The sequence below is a fragment of the Microcebus murinus genome, chromosome 21, assembly GCF_040939455.1.
Source record: "Microcebus murinus isolate Inina chromosome 21, M.murinus_Inina_mat1.0, whole genome shotgun sequence".
In the NCBI taxonomy this organism is placed as follows: Eukaryota; Metazoa; Chordata; class Mammalia; order Primates; family Cheirogaleidae; genus Microcebus; species Microcebus murinus.
In genome coordinates this window covers 7004984-7023099 of record NC_134124.1, presented here as the reverse complement: position 1 = coordinate 7023099, position 18116 = coordinate 7004984, and the positions used below count along the sequence as shown (strand labels likewise).

At 37.3% G+C, this 18116-nt stretch overlaps 1 protein-coding gene across 2 annotated transcripts in view; it reads right to left on the bottom strand.

The window, feature by feature from the left end:
* CTNNA1 (catenin alpha 1) overlaps positions 1–18116 on the bottom strand; it is a 159503-nt gene that overhangs the window by 100730 nt on the left and 40657 nt on the right. For both annotated transcript variants that reach the window (XM_075996095.1, XM_075996094.1), the window contains exons 4-5: positions 5173–5339; positions 4516–4635 (exon numbers count right to left, since the gene is read on the bottom strand). In XM_075996095.1, the coding sequence (XP_075852210.1) occupies positions 4516–4635; positions 5173–5339 (287 nt within the window). The remainder of the gene's footprint in view (positions 1–4515; positions 4636–5172; positions 5340–18116) is intronic.

Sequence of the window (18116 nt, the reverse complement as noted above, 5' to 3'; positions counted from 1 at the left end):
GATCCCAGAAATGAATCCACATGTTATTTACAGCCAACTGATTTTCACCAAAGGCACCAAGAACATTCATGGGGGAAGGGATAGTCTCTTCAATAAATGGTGCTGAGAACACTGGGTATCCATATGCAGAAGAATAAAACTAGGCCCCTATCTCTCACCATATATAAAAATGAACTCAAAATGATTAAAGACTTAAATGTAAGACCCAAAACTATGAAGTCTTGAAACTATGAAACTACTAAAAGAAAGCACAGGGAAAATGCTTCAGGACATTAGTCTGGACAAAGATTTTAGGAAGAGGACCTCAAACACAGAAGCAAAAATATACAAATGGGATTACATCAAACTAAAAAGCTGCTGTACAACAAAGGAAACAACAGAATGAAGAGAGTTGCAAAATGGGAGAAAATATTTGCAAATTATTTATCTGATAATGGATTATATCTAGAACAAAGAACTCAAACAACTCAACAGCAAAAAGATCAAATAATCTGATTTAAAAATGGGCAAATGAGCTGAATAGACATCTCTCAAAAGGTGGCATACAAACAGCCAACAGGTATATAAAAAAATGCTCAACATCACTAATCATCAGAAAAATGAAAGTCAGTGCCACGAATGAGTGATATCATCTTATCTTAGTTAGAATGGCTATTATCAAAAAGACAAAAAATAATGGCCAGGCATGGTAGCTCATGCCTGTAATCCTAGCACCCTGGGAGGCTTAGGTGGGAGGACTGCTTGAGGTTAGGAGTTTGAGACCAGCTTGAGCAAAAGCAAGACCCTGTCTCTACTAAAAAAAATAGAAAAAAAATTGGCCAGGCAAATAAAAATAGAAAAAGTGGACTGGGTGTGGTGGCACACAGCTGTAGTACCAGCTACTAGGGAGGCTAAGGGAGGAAGATCACTTGAACCCAGGAATTTGAGGTTGCCGTGAGGTAGGCTGATGCCATGGCACGCTAGCCCAGGCAACAGAGCAAGACTGTCTCCAAACAACAACAACAAAATTATTAGGGGGGGAAAAAAGATAAAAAAGAAAAACAGAACAGTCATGTGATTCTGCAATCCCACTACTAGGAACATAGCCAAAGGAAAGAAAATCAGTATGTCAAAAAGATACGCTCACTCCTGTGTTTACTGCAGGACTATTCACAATAGCCAAGATATGGAATCAACCTAAGTTCCATCAACAGATGAATGGATAAAGAAACCATGGTATTTATTCACAATGGGATACTATTTAGCCATAAAAAAGAATGAAGTTCTGTCATTTGCACAAAAATGGATGATGCTCGAGGACATTATGTACAGTAAAATAAGCCAGGAACAGAAAGACCAATATCACATGTTTTCACTCATATGTGGAAGCTAAAAAAGTTGAACTCATAGAAGTAGAGAGCAGAACAGTGGTTACTAGAGGTGGGGAAGAGAAGGAGGGAGAGTGGGCTACTCAGTGGATTCCCTTGTAAGAGACTAAGGCTGAAGGTTAGAGAATTAGCCCTGAAAACTACAAATGACCATGACTGACTTATAAACCCAAGAAAATGAAAGCATGTACCATTCAAGATCACAGCAGAAAAAAAAGATAGTAAAATAAAATTGGGTAATTCAAAGACAGTTTATAGACTATATTAGAAAGGTATGGGCAAAATACAGAGAAACCATAAGGCTGTTAGGAGCACTTAGACAAGCAGGAGACAGCAGTAAGCAGAACCCAGGGAGCAAGATGTATAGAGAATACCACGCAACAGAAGCCATGACTTTCAGCAACCCAGGGCAACCAGCAGGAAGGGAACCTAGGAATAACACTGCAGCCTCAGTCTCCTATCTCCTCTAATATCCTGCTGGTACTTCCACTTGACAAACACAAGAAGGAACCAGAGGGCAAAGGAGACTATGGATGCAGTCAAGACAGGTGTGGCTCCTGGGTCAGAGAATAGGGTGAACCAGGGTGAAGAACAGATATGAAAGGGCAAATAGAAGATTATCTAGCATGTACCTAAGAACTCCAAGATTTTTTGTGACATTTCAGAAATGTTTGACATTTACTACTACATTTTTCTAAACACATCAGGGATTATGCACAGGAATTCTTAATGGATTCATGGCACACAGAATTAAAACTCAGGCAGCATTACTTTCCAATAAGTTTCTCCAATAAGACACAAAATTATTAACTATTATTATATTTTACCTCAAGAACACCATCTATTTACTTATTCCACCATTCTGCAATGATGCACAATAGTTGGTGGCAATCTAAACATTCTTATTTTGCCTAAATAATAAGTCTTCATAAACCGAGATCAGATTAGATTTTAAGATAGAAGGACTATTCACCAAACTGTATATTTTAAATATAACTTAACATTTATTTTACTTATTCAAATGAGAGTTTACATCAAAACCATTAAGTAACATAAACTGTGAACATAATTTGGCCAGCTTTACATATTTATAGAATTACCATTTTATTAAAGAAGTTCTCAGGATCAATCAACCCCAGCAAAAAGAAAAAAAACCTTATAATTTATGTGATAAAGAAGACTAAGCCAATACAAGTATAAATGATAAAAGCACAATGAATCTACAATAATGCAATATACCAAATCTAGCTATATTATCATATATAATATTAAGTACTAAAAATGTACAACCAGGATCTCGAATGTACAGAGTTAATTTTATGACCTGAAATATGAGCAATAAACTACTATTCACCAACTGCCCACTGAGGAGGACCTTTTTAGTGCCTGGCACTACGGAAAATATTGCATATACATTATTTAAATTAATCCTTTCAACCCTGTGGCCTAGGTATTTTATACTAATGTAAATATAACCAAATGACTAAGAAGTCTCCAGTGCTGAGACTATCATTTACAGTACTAACCACCATATTCCCTTAACGAAAGATATCTACAGCAATCATAGTGGGTTACCTACCCAAATCCATTCCTCACTCTACTCAAATCCATTATCCTGACCCACTTCCTCCTGCCTCTCAGAGCTTTTGTTGGATGTTCCTGTCCTCAGGAAGGCTACCTCTATCCCAAAGCCGAAGGCGGATCCTGATTACCAAGTCAGGCACAATAACTCCGTTCCTCTTGCCAATGATAAATTAAGAACAGACATGTTGCCCAATTCACCTAGGGACTTCTAGACTGTTTGCTTATAAAGAGAGACATACGGAAGAAACAGTCCTTTATTCTCACTGGACATACTGATGTGTGCAAATGTCATCCCTAGAGCTTCTGTAGCTATCCAGTGTCAAGCACACTAAAGATGGTAACGCTGAAAATGTAAAAACCTGGATCCTTGAATGATAATGCAAAGCCCTTAAATTTAACAACCCTGAAGTCACTTAACCTAATTCAGAACTTCTAGTTAGAAAACAAATCCTCCACAGTTCAAGCAGTTTGGAAGCTAAGTTTTCTGCAAGCTACAGCACAGGTATCCTAACTGATACAAGTATTAGCTAACAATTCATCTTTTCAGGGCTTGTTTTAAAATATGAATTAAAAGTATAAACTTGATCAGGACTATGAAGCTTTTAAGAAGCTGGATAGCAACATGTGTATCCTCCTTGTAGAATACACCCCTAAAACACACAGCATCCAACAGAAGTGCACAGGAAGGGTTTCAAAGCACCCCAACAGTGCAAACACTAAAGAGTTGTTGGTGCTTGGAAAAATAAGAACACTCACCCACATGTCAAACAATGGAAACCAATAATAATAATACATAATAATAAACAGTTAAAAAATGACAAAACTCAAGGCTCAGAGATACAAGGATGGAGATACTTTCTGATATAGAGATAACTCCAATGTTTTAAGTGGTTTAAGTTTTTAAAAAATCTAAGTTAAACTCGACCACCAACTCAGGTTAATCCTTGAACACACATAACAATGACCTATCACCTCTCCAGATACTACCTTCACTATAAATTGTAAAGCTACTTAAGATAAAATTTTTATAAGAATTAAAATAGGAGCATCACATGAATGCAACCTAATTACAATTTTATTAACAGCACCAAACTGAAAAGACACCTCTTAGTTTAAATGTTTCTTTTTTTTTTTTTTTTTTGAGACAGAGTCTCGCTTTGTTGCCCAGGCTAGAGTGAGTGCCGTGGCGTCAGCCTAGCTCACAGCAACCTCAAACTCCTGGGCTCGAGCAATCCTGCTGCCTCAGCCTCCCGAGTAGCTGGGACTACAGGCATGCGACACCATGCCCAGCTAATTTTTTCTATATATATTAGTTGGCCAATTAATTTCTTTCTATTTATAGAAGAGACGGGGTCTCGCTCTTGCTCAGGCTGGTTTTGAACTTCTGACCTTGAGCAATTCGCCCGCCTTGGCCACCCAGAGTGCTAGGATTATAGGCGTGAGCCACCACACCGGGCCAATTTAAATGTTTCAATGGAATCATATTGGCAGAAGAAGGAAATGTAGCTTCAGAAACAGGCTGGATAATAAACAACTTTAATATATCCCCAAATCATAACTGTACCTGTTGTCTTTTGGCTGCCATAATGTTCAGTTTATCCACTTCAGGTTTCAGGGCTTTATACTGTATTCCTAAGTCTTGTTCATTGCCAGCATTCCTCAGTTTCAAGATACCATCTTCTACCTATAAAACATGACCCCAAAAAACAAAAATTCTGAAAAATATACGTCTGTATATTTTTTATTCCTTTTAACAGCTACTCAAAAAGCAACCCACAATCCAAACTTCAGTGTTGTGAGTTTGCATGGCCCTCAAACATTTAGGCAGCTATTACATGGGATCTTTATGGGAGGTGGGAAAGATATTATCATATTGGCCTCTACCTAGAAGTACCCAGTTTCATGCATCTTGAGTTTCTCAACCCTGGAACTCTACTAATACAATGAAATTTTTAATCACTACTGCAAAAACAGAAGGAGTCAAAACACTATCTTTGCTACAAGTTCTTCATTAGAATCAAGACAATGCTGGCTCACAATAGAGCCAGTATCATCCAAACTTGGAGTAGAGGAATAAGTGGAAATTAAACAAAATCATCCCTAGTCCACTGAGATAAACCAAGTTCAAAACCAAACTAAATCCTAAGGAATGGGGAACTAAGTATGGCCAGTAGCAGCCTTACTGTGATAGACAAAATTATAGACATAGGCCTATACTTACAACTTTCAGCTGAACAAGTAATTTGTAGACATCTGCCATGTCAGCCAAAATCAGCAGCCGGGTAACAGCAGAGAGCAAAGCTCGAGCTGCCCGAACCATGTTGCCTCGCTTCACAGAAGAGCAGGGATCATCTGCAAACTCTCCAGCAGCACTCTTCATCAAATCACCTATTTTACAGAATGAAAAACAAACTCAGCAAGAATGATCCCAAATAACTGAGCTATATTTAAAAAAAAAAAAATAGTTCAAACTTTGTATATCTCATGCACAGATTTAGTTTAAGGGTTTTCATTTTTTATTGTTGTTTGCTTTTATTTTGTTTGTTTTATAGCTGTCACTAAAAAAAAGTACCCTCATATATTACTGGTGAAAGTATCTAGAAAATGACTTGACACTATGTATCAAGAGGCTTAAAGAGGCTTTTATCTGATAATACTTCTTCAAAAAAGGAGTATTATGTGTATCCTTAAAAAAAACAAACTCAAGATTTGAATGGGAGAATAAAATGGATCTAATGCAATCTACCTTCACATCCACAGAATAATACAGAAACAGGGCAACCATTGTGTAGGACCACCACACCTCACTAACCATCCCAACTATCCAATATGTACAACCTTAATAGAGACTCATTGGTATATGAAATGACAAGAGTTCAGCCACTGACTCATTCATTTCCCTCACAGTAAAACACTACCAAAAGTTCAAGTGCTCAAAAATAAGCATCAAGTTAATTATGGTGTAGTCTACAATTGACTATTATGCAAAGATTAACATATATATGAAAAAACGTTAAGGCTTATGATGAAAGCTTAAGCAGAAAAAAGATGAAATTATAAATGTTTTTTTAAATAGAGAAAAGATTAGACTCAAAAGGTAAATAATAGTTATCACTGGGTTATAAACTGTTTCTTTACATTATTTTGTACTTATTAAAAAACCAATTTCGGCCGGGCGCGGTGGCTCACACCTGTAATCCTAGCTCTGTGGGAGGCCGAGGCGGGCGGATCGCTGGAGGTCAGGAGTTCGAAACCAGCCTGAGCAAGAGCGAGACCCCGTCTCTACTATAAATAGAAAGAAATTAATTGGCCAACTAATACATATAGAAAAAATTAGCCGGGCATGGTGGCACATGCCTGTAGTCCCAGCTACTTGGGAGGCTGAGGCAGCAGGATTGCTTGAGCCCAGGAGTTTGAGGTTGCTGTGAGCTAGGCAGACGCCACGGCACTCACTCTAGCCTAGGCGACAAAGCGAGACTCTGTCTCAAAAAAAAATAACCAATTTCTATAATTCACAGGTATTCTAGCCATAATCAAAAAAACAAGATAAAAACATGTAAAATAGATTTTACCATAGTTACTAAGAATATCCACCTTATACGATCCCGAGTTCAAGAATTTATTTATAACATTTTCCTGGTAACTTGTGCTACTAATATCTCTTGTCATTCATTCCAGTTAATAATCATTTGTAGCAGTCCCCAACCTTTTTGTCACCAGGGACCAGTTTCATGGAAGACAATTTTTCCACGGACAGGGGTGCATGGCAGCGGAGTTCTGTGGCCTGATCCCTAACAGGCCACAGCCAGGTACCAGTCAGTGGCCCAGGAGTTGGGGACCACAGATTTAGTGTGTCTACTGTTCCTCTTGTCTCATCACTGGAAGCAACTAGAGGGCCAGGACTGTATCTTGTCCACTAGTTATACAGACAGGGCCTACATAGTCCTCTTTGGATTCCTGGAAAAGCAATTTCTCCCTTGCCTGAGTGTGCCCACTTCAGATTAAGGCCTAAAGGCCATTCACTCCCTCATCTCTACCATGAATTTGTTTAAAAAAAAAAAAGTGGGGGGCACTCTTAAGAAGCCTACCTATTTCTCAACAGACCTATCAAATTTCTTCTAGCTCTTATCTTTAGTTGAACAATAAAGCTTAAAGGGGAAAAACTTAAATTCACTTCAGATTCACATATTATTTAGGCTTAGAAGCACTACATAGTACTAGGAGTAAAGATAAGCTCTGCATATTTTTCAGGTCAGAAATAACTTGCAATAAAGAAAAGGTTAAAAGGTTTTCCTGGATCTAACATAGTCTTTCCTTATATGTTTAGGAAGATACAGACATATAGCAATTGTCATGCGGATTCATAACATTAACACTGATACAGTATTTAAAAGATGGAGCTCATTCATTCTTTTATTTAATTATTCAACAAATATCTCAGCACCCACCATATGTCAAGGACTATATTAGGTGCCTGTGATACAGTACATATGAAACAGCCTATGCCATCATGGAGCTCTAGGGAGGGAGGGAAGACAGACAATCAAACAATTAAGAGCTGATTAAGACAAGATACTTGTATTGAAAGGGCTCACAAATTGTAGAGTATTACAATGCAGTCAAAATTATAACAGCCTTGCAGACAAGGTGCAACCAGAATATGATGGGGAAAGCTATTTACTCAGGAAAGAATTCATCTAGAAAGACTTGCAGAAAGAGATATTTGCCTTAAACACTATTAACACTATCTTAAACAATATTATTATTAAACAAGAGTAAACAAGAGATATTGGCCTTGTACAATAAATAGACTTTCACCTACTTACTGAGCACTTATTACACACTCAAACAATCAAATCCAAAGCCAGGACACAAAGCTGAACAATACCATCCTTGCCTACAAATGACTTATAATCCAGAAAAGACAATGCGACTATGCAGAAATTATGTGGCATTTTAACATAAAAGCTGTAAGAAAAGCACAAAGTATCATGAGATTTCAACGGAGTTAACACTAACAACCAGTTTAGGGAAGAAGTAAAATGCCAGCAATAGCTTTACGGAAAGCACGGTATTCTGAAATGGAATCATCCCTCGAAGGACAGGAAGGATTTGGGCAGGAGAGTTAAGGGAGTTACCTACCACCTCAAGTAGAAGTTACAGCAACATAATAACGTCCAACATCTATTAAATGGCTACTCTACGGCTCTATACATATTTTATTTAATTCTGTCAACCACCTAAAAAGTAGATGGTATTAGCTTTTCTTTACAAATGAGACAACTAAAGCCTACACAGATTAACTAACTAAATCACTGCCACCTAACTATTAATAGTAAATGGCAGAGCCAGGATTTGTAAGGCCAATATTTATGCTCTTAGAACCACTTATCAAGCTGAAGTATATGATAAGAAGGCTAGTTTCAGGCCTGAATTCTCTAGTTTAACTGAGAAGTGAGGGATGTGTTTAGAAGAAGAGGAAAAGGGAGTAAAACAGTCATGAACAAATAGAATTCAATTCCCTGTGCCAGAGGGAAGGCAAAGTAATAGGTACAGAGGATTAACCTATCAACAGTATATAAAATAATCCTGCTCAGAGAGATGGGTCAGAAAGAAGCTACAGTGAGAGCCCAGAAAAAAGTAGCAATAAATTACAAAGGCAGGGGTCAAAAGATCTGATAACTTTTTATTATAAAGAATAAAGGAGAAAAAAAAGCAGTATACATTACTTAAAGGTTTCAAGTTAGGGCTATCCTGAGAAGGAGAAGGAAACAAGGGCCAAACTGTTAAAAGGCACATGAATTGGGAAATATTAAAAAAAAAAAGTTAGCACCTTTGAGACTGGTTCTAAGACTAAGGGGAGGAAGATTCTGTAACAAGAGAAACAAAGAGAACCATGTCAATGCACTGTTATCAAAAACAAGAAAGCAAGACATTCTAAGAGAAAGCTGGTCAACCAAATCAAATGTAGAAATATATATTAATGGACTAGGATTGAGAATCCAGAAATATAATCAACTGATTTTTAAGAAAGGTGCCAAGGCCTTTCGATGGAGAAAGGTATTTTCAACAAATGGTGATGGGACAACTGCAAAATGCAAAAGAAATAAAATGGACCCTTACCCCATACCATATACTTACAAAATGGATTGAAACCTAAGTATTTCTCAAAAAGGAGAGCAGGATGTAAGAGAGGAAAAAAAGAGAGACCTAAATATCAGAACTAAAATTATAAAACACTTAGAAGAAAACACTACTTGTAAGTCTTCATGACCTTTGATTAGGCAATGGTTTCTTAGTTATAATACTAAAAACACAAACAAGCAAAAATAGATAAACTGGACATCATTAAAATTTAAAACTTTAGTGCTTCAAAGGATACCACAAAGAAAATGAAAAGACAACCCACAAATGGAAGAAAATTTCTCAAACCATATATATGATAAGGCTCTAATATACAGAATATACAAAGAACTCTTACTGTGCACAGTACTACATGCCTGTGGTTCTAGCTACTCAGAAGACTAAGGCAGGAGGATCACTTGAGCCCAGGAGTTTACGTCCAACCTGGGCTATGTAGTGAGACCCCATTTCGTGTGTGTGTTTGTGTGTGAGAGAGTGTGTGTGTGTGAGAGAGAGAGAATCCAATTTAAAATAAGCAAAGAATTTCACCAGATGTCTCTCCAAAGAAGACATAGAGATGGCCAATAAGCACATCAAAATATGCTCAACCTCATTAGCCATCAGGGAAATACAAATCAAAACCATAATAAGATAACACTTCATACCTACTAGGATGGCCTATAATCAAAAGTACAGATAATAGCAAATGGTAAGGATGTTGGGAAATTAGAACTCTCATAACCTGATGTTGGGAAGTGGGAATATAAAATGGTACAGCTGTTTTAGAAAATAGTCTGGGCAGATTATATACTAATTATATATTATAACAATCTGGGCCGGGCGCTGTGGCTCACACCTGTAATCCTAGCTCTTGGGAGGCCGAGTCGGGTGGATTGCTCAAGGTCAGGAGTTCAAAACCAGCCTGAACAAGAGCGAGACCCCGTCTCTACTATAAATAGAAAAGAAATTAATTGGCCAACTGATATATATATAAAAAAATTAGCCGGGCATGGTGGCGCATGCCTGTAGTCCCAGCTACTCGGGAGGCTGAGGCAGGAGGATCGCTTGAGCCCAGGAGTTTGAGGTTGCTGTGAGCTAGGCTGACGCCACGGCACTCACTCTAGCCTGGACAACAAAGTGAGACTCTGTCTCAAGAAAAAAAAAAAACAAACAATCTGGTAGATTATTATAAGGTAAAATAAGATAAGAAGATAGAAAAGGTCTTCATTGTGTTTTGTGAGTATTCATCTGTTCAGCAGGGACCTTCAAGAGTATTCATATCGGCCGGGCGCTGTGGCTCACGCCTGTAATCCTAGCTCTTGGGAGGCCGAGGCGGGCGGATTGCTCAAGGTCAGGCGTTCAAAACCAGCCTGAGCAAGAGCGAGACCCCGTCTCTACTATAAATAGAAAGAAATTAATTGGCCAACTGATATATATATAAAAAATTAGCCGGGCATGGTGGCGCATGCCTGTAGTCCCAGCTACCCGGGAGGCTGAGGCAGAAGGATCACTCGAGCCCAGAAGTTTGAGGTTGCTGTGAGCTAGGCTGACGCCACGGCACTCACTCTAGCCTGGGCAACAAAGCGAGACTCTGTCTCAAAAAAAAAAAAAAAAAAAAAAAAGAGTATTCATATCTTCTTTCAACAAATATTTACTGACCACCTTCTATGAGCCAGACACTATTATAAGTGCTTGGGAAATGAACCCACCAGACAAAAATCTAAATGAATCAAAACTCTTCAAAGATTAGCTTATATTGAAATAGCTAATACAAGCAAAAAGTCTTAGAGATGATTTTCAACAATCATTTAACCTTGCCATACTTACTAATCCCCAAATTTTTCACTAACTCTAATCACTCTTTAAATCAAACCTCCTCTTTCCTCTAAATTCTCACTCCCACCCAGTTTCCTCTTAAGTAGTCTTCATGCCTTCTACAGCTATTATGGTATCATTCCAAAATAATATCAGATCAAATGACAGCAAACAAGTGGAACTGGAAGAAAGAAACAAAGTAAATTAAATATACTCACATCTACCCTAATCTTTTAGCTTATAGGCATAATGACAAATCCTTAATTTCATGGCTAACATATGGTATTATTAATAGTAATGAAAAAATACATCAGCAACATGCTATATGACAGATTAAAACATTCGAATTCTCTCTATTCACAAAACTATAAACAAACATGTAAATAGGCCTATAGCTATAAATAAGGTCCTCAAATTTCTTTTGAATGGTCATCCCTGTAAAACAACACTAAGATTGATTTGAGATGTTTATGACATTTTCTTTTAAAATTAAATGCAGAAAAGAATCAAGAATCCTTAAAAACTAAATAACTATCAATTAGTTTACAGAGCTAATTTCTAAGTCTTTTCAAAAGAACTCTTTCTACACACAGAAGGGCAAAATGGGGAAACTGAGGCAGGCAAGTCACATGGTAAACTGTAAAAACTCAAACATAACTGGGTGTTCTAGCTTTGTCTCAGCTATCTCTAGTCAACTATACAACATGGACTATTAACTAAGAAATAAAGGAGATGAAACTTAAGGGACTCACTACTACTGCACCATCTGCCAAGAAATCAGATCTGTCATCCTGGTATTCCCTCATAACTAAGCTGGGGATAAAATTTAAGCTCCTCTGGAGTTCAAAACAAAGACAAAGGGCAATTGTAAAGGAAGCAGACCAAAACACCCCACAGTTCTTTATTAGAACAAGATAAAATCAAGGCCTTTCTGAAGCATCAAATATCTTGAGTAAATTCTCCTCAAAGCAATCAAACTTTACAAAATTACAGGGAAAGGATGGGCTTGAAAAAATATGGCAGGGGGTGGATAAAAAGAAGACAAGGTTTTTTTGTTTTTTTTTTTTTTTTGAGACAGAGTCTCGCTTTGTTGTCCAGGCTAGAGTGAGTGCCGTGGCGTCAGCCTAGCTCACAGCAACCTCAAACTCCTGGGCTCGAGCGATCCTTCTGCCTCAGCCTCCCGAGTAGCTGGGACTACAGGCATGCGCCACCATGCCCGGCTAATTTTTTATATATATATCAGTTGGCCAATTAATTTCTTTCTATTTATAGTAGAGACGGGGTCTCGCTCTTGCTCAGGCTGGTTTTGAACTCCTGACCTTGAGCAATCCGCCCGCCTCGGCCTCCCAAGATCTAGGATTACAGGCGTGAGCCACAGCGCCCGGCCAGGTTTTTCTTTTTTAACTTGAGCCTAAGTGGTATGAGATATCCATTATGTTGCTCCTTTAAAATAAAGAATGTTACAGAGTAATATTAGTGATTATATACTACCTTTCTCCCAGAACACTACTAGGTGTAGATTACAAGGTATTGGAACTGAGTGTAAATCCCAGCTCGCTATTTGGTGGCTGTGTTACTTTGAGTTGCTTTATCTGTGCCTCTGTTTTCTCTTCTATAAAATAAGGAAACCATCTTCCAGCTCGCTGGGTTGTTTTGAAAATTAGAGGAGAAAATATATACAAAGCTCAACAAATATTTCCATGCCCCCTTCCACTTTCCCATCTACTTTTTCCAATCCACAAACCTATTTAGAACATGGTTATTAGCACACACCACCTGTTTCTTATATTTTTAGAAATAAAGTCATGCTGGCAAGTTTCCTAAAGGATAGAGGAAATGCTGGCTTTTAATTTTAAGTGCTGAAGCAGTAACAAGGAGGGGGACCTCCGTCATGTCAATCTCTACAGCTCAGAAAGTAGAAAAACTGGGGCTTTTATAATAATAGTGACAAAGAAAGCTTGACTAAGTTTATGGTGCTGAGCCTTAATTTTTTTTTTTTGAAACAGAGTCTCGCTCTGTTGCCCAGATTAGAGTGCCGTGGCGTCAGCCTAGCTCACAGCAATCTCAGACTCCTGGGCTCAAGTGATCCTTCTGCCTCAGCCTCCCCAATAGCTGGGACTCCAGGCGTGCGCCACCATGCCCAGTTAATTTTTTCTATATGTATTTTTAGTTGTCCAGATAATTTCTATTTTTAGTAGAGACAGGGTCTTGCTCTTGCTCAGGCTGGTCTTGAACTCCTGACCTTAAGCGATCCTTCTGCCTCAGTTTAAAAACTTTTTTTCTGAGGTATAAAAATCCCATGGCTACTATTTCACTTCAAAAATGAAAAAGTAAAATCAGCACACATTACCTTTTTTTAAAAAAAGCTTATAAAATCAGCTACCTTGCTTGAGAGGCTTTTCCAAAATATGAGTAAGCCAAATGATAAAATAAGGGGGTGTCAGCAGCCTCAATCTCATGGTTTTTGTTTTTTGTTTAGTTGCTGTAGGGGAAAAGGTTCAACTATTACACAGACCATAGGTAGACATTTCTTGAACAGAACATTTTATGAAAGCTTATTGTTTGTTATCAACTGCCAAATCCAACAGAGAAAAGATATTTTAAGACATCCACCTGAATATGCTTTGGCAAACCAGCAAAACAGTCCTGTGCTAAAATGACAAAAGCTTCCAGAAGAAGAGTTAAACGTCATCAACTATCTTAAACATATTCAAATTATTCATTTGAGGATGAGTTTCATGGCTATACATGGAATTCTGACTCCCCCACTCCCACTGATTTCCCAGATGACCTTGCTCAAGTCACTTTGCTCTCTTTATCTCAAATTTATTTTGTCTAAAATCTCTTTTCTTCTCAGGTATCTCATACTTGTTAATGATGGTAGCCTTCAGTCTTTAAAGTAAAACACTGTCATTGTAAATACTTACTATACTCCTTTTAAAAATACTCCTTTTAAAAGTTGAAAAGTGAATAAAATTCTAGCCATAACAATATTAAAGAGAAGTCTTGGCCAGGCAAGGTGGCTCACACCTGTAATCCTAACACTCTGGGAGGCCGGGGTGGCAGGATCATTTGAGCTCAGGAGTTTGAGACCAGCCCGAGCAAGGGGAGACCCCGTCTCTACTAAAAATAGAAAGAAATTAGCTGGACAACTAAAAATATATAGAAAAAATTAGCCACGTATGGTGGTGCATGGTTGTAGTCGCAGCTACTCAGGAGGCTGAGGCAGAAGGATTGCTTGAGCTCAGGAGTGTGAGGTTGCTGTGAGCTAGGCTGACACCACGGCACTCTAAGACCAGGCGGTAGAGCAAGATTCTGTCTCAAAAAAACAAAAAAGAGAGAGAGAGAGAGTCTTTAAGTTGCTGGTGCAAAATAATGTCCTTAAATCATATTATTTCATATAGGATATTACTCAGCCATTAAAAATTATGTTGTAGGACAATACTTAATGATACCGAAAGATGTTCAGGATCCATTAAGTGAAAAATCTAAATGACATAATTGAGTGCAACATATTTCCACCTACATGAAAATATTCATAGAAAACAAACAGGAAAGGTTTAGAAAAAAAATGTTAACCATTAGTTTCATCTCTGGGTTACAAAATTATAGGTGATTTTTATTTTTATGTCTTTTGTTTTTACTATCAAAACACATATTCACTGCAGAAAATTAACTTTTATTTTAAAGATGTTTTTAATTCTATGCAGTGAATAGACAGAAAAAGAAAAAAAGGAAAAAGAAGAACAAGCAACCAACATCATAAGGCAAGCCTGTTATAAAACTGCCCTGTACTTAACAGCTTGGCATCTTTTTACAGTTTTTTCCGAAGTAAAAAACATTCAGCTCTGGATTTGAATGAATACCTAAAACTTCCCATGGGATTCCTAATTCTTGAAAGTTACTTTTTTTGTGCTTTAGCTCCACTGCTAAATCTACTTCATATCAAGTCTCCTAAATACATCTCATTAAGGGATCTGACCAAAAAGTGATGTAACTACCTTCATCTCTTTGTTATCATTCTACCAACTCTCATTTTACAAAATAATAAAATGAGAGGACCAAGACTTCACAAAATTTTTTGCTAACTTCAAGATACTCAATACACATTTCCCACCCCATCCTATCCCTGCCCCACCCTAAATTTTAATTCATTTTCTATGATCTGATAATAAGACATTTTCCATACTTGTCAATGAAGATAAACTGGCAATATAGTTGCAAAGATTAACAGACTTCATAACATAGCCTTTATGAGAAGGAACCAAATCTGGCATAACCCACCCGCCCTGTGACATGAGGATGAAGCAGAATAAAACACTTCAAAATCCTCTCCACCTTAACCCTTCTATTTATCAACGAAGAGATATTTGGCAAAAATCCCTGACCCCTAGATAATAACCCCCATAATTATGGATAAACTGACAATGATTCCAAGAATCCTTGACAGAAGCTTTATGAGAACTTTCTGGGATGCTATTTTTATAATCCACTAAACTTTTTATCTTTTGAAAGTTAACCCAGGAAATAAACATTTATTAATTATATCAAGTTATTTAAATACTGTAAGACCATCTGAATCAGATAGAGTCTGGAAAACCTCTCAACTTACCCGTTCCCTATATCCTGCGTGTAAGGAAAGCAGCTTTGAAATTTCTACTTTTTCCAGTTGACAGACAGAATGGATTAAAAAAAATGTTAAAGTACCACACATATTCATGTTCTCATTTTCCTTACTAATTCAAGAGTGCCCTGCTGCTATTCAGAAACACTCCAAAGAGAGGCACTTACTTCCTGATTACACATTCAAATAAATGCATAACATGCATTTCAACTTGGAATCACTTTCTTAAGAAATTATCTAGTAAAAACCACGTTACTGCAATATCATGGTTGAAGTCATGCCAAAGCCAAAATTTTAATACCTAAAATAACTTCTTCGGCTATACTGTACAGATACATAGAGGCAATAATATTACCAACTGTAACTTAGAAGTATTATTATCCTGTTTGTTTATTTTTGTGAGCTAAATAAGATAGACTTCAAAAAAAAAAAAAGGGGGGGAGCAATTTCAAAATGTCAGGAAACATTAGAATTTAATAACTTCACTCTTCTTTCCTCACTTCCAAGCTGGCTACACCAGAACCAAGTCTCTGAAAGTAGCATATGCTCACACAAGGGTAGTGATCCAGAAGCAGACAGCATCCTTGACACATCCTAAGTCAAGGAAAATATAGCCTCCACCCTACAGACTTATGGTTCAAATAAGACAGACAACTTTAAAACATAAAACTCCCAGATGACAACCAGTTAATGATTTTTCAGAATTTATATTTTGCTTTTCCTGCTCAAGTTAAATGAAGAGAAAGAGAAAATGGATTAAATGATGGGACTGGAGGAATGGGGTCAATAACAAATAATTTCTAAATTAATTCCAGTCCTCAGTAACATATAAAGGGTAGGAATCAGAGTGGGAGCACTTCTAATAACAGACCAAGCCATAAGGGGAAAAGAGACAATTCACAAAAACAAGAAGAGAAAACAGGATGAAAATTCTACTAAGATGACAGGGAGAAAAGGCAGAATAACAAATGAGAAACCAGAACTCAAAGCAAGAATATGAGAAAAATCAGTTGATTTCTTATTAGAAAGTTCTTATACGCTAATATAAAAACCTAATTAACTTTAATCTTTTTCAAAATGTTAAATGTTCCCCTGTCATTGCTCTTCCAGAGCATCATTAACACTTTTTGAAACCTATACTCAACATTCCAAAGTAGGAACACTTGTCATTTTTCTCCTGTAAAAAATTAAAAAGCCCATATGTAAGATCAAGCTCATGATCTCTACCTGATTAAAAGCACACTAACCAGATCAGACAAATTAAAATGCAATCTCCCTCACACACCTACACAACGCTCCTCAGAGCTGTGTTTTAAGTCTTCACATTATGAACTCAGCAAACCCACAACTCCACTCTGCCTCCTGTCTACCTAGCAAACCCCACTGGAAACAGCTTTGTCCTGATCACATCTGCCTTTTAACATCTATCTTCCAGAATGCCTATATTAGATGTGGGTACATTAGTCTAAAGCTGTCAACATCTGCACTGGACAGGAGACCAATTTTCGCCTCCTTCAATCTGACTCTAGTCAGTTGCCAGGGAGAAAATTACGCCTCAAGAACCTGACAGCTTGTGCTCAATATCCTTTTGTCAGGGATGAACTACATCACTGTTTCCCTTTAAACTGCCTTGCCAAGATTCACAATGAAAAAATAAACTACACACACGTACACGTGTGCATATACATTTTATCTCCCTATATACAAATCATTCAAGCGGTACCAAGGAAGATGGCACCTATGTCCTCAACCTCATTATACAATTCCTGAGATCAATAAAAGAACATCTCTTAATTAATACCAATTAAAAACCCTCATTGCCCATTGCTTCTTTATGACAATCACCTAAGAGACTATCAGTTTTATATGGTTGGGTAATTCTATGCTTTCAAGGTGTAAAAGAGCTGAGAAGATATTATACCATTAGAGCACACTCACAAATCAACTATTGGTACTAAGATGACCCAGATGCTACCAAATCCACAAGTTTTAACCCTATTGTTTAGCAGCCAACAAATATTGCTTTCTGGTTCCAAAAAACAAGACATTTTTTACATAATAACTGAGATTTAGTATTGAACAACATTGTTTGCTTTCAGTAAGTTGAAGTCTTACTTCCACTTAAGGACAATGCACTTGTGCTATCATCAAAGTTTGCCCGAAATGGAATAATGATCTCAAAGCCAGAACTTGAAATGTTCCAAAGAAATCTTAACACAAATCTACCTGAACATAAATAGATGTGAAAGGGGGGAAACTATAAATCAAATATTAAGGTGTTTGCTTTGTACTTAAAACTGGACAAGGATATTTAGTAAAAAAAAAAAAACAAAACTTACTCTAACTTCTAGGCATCTGGGGGAGAAGGGTTGTATAATTGTCACTAGTAAATGTTTTTTCAATATTAGAGAAGAGGCAGCAGTGAGTTATCCATGAAAATATGTATACATGAGAGATGACTGGCTGTGGTTAGTGGTATGATAGTTACAAAATGAAGATTAAACCAAACGGTCCAGTAGACAGTAAGAGTCACTGACATTAGCTACAATCCTTGCTTTATTCAGCAAAACTCAATCACCTTTATCAGGATCTACCATAATTTT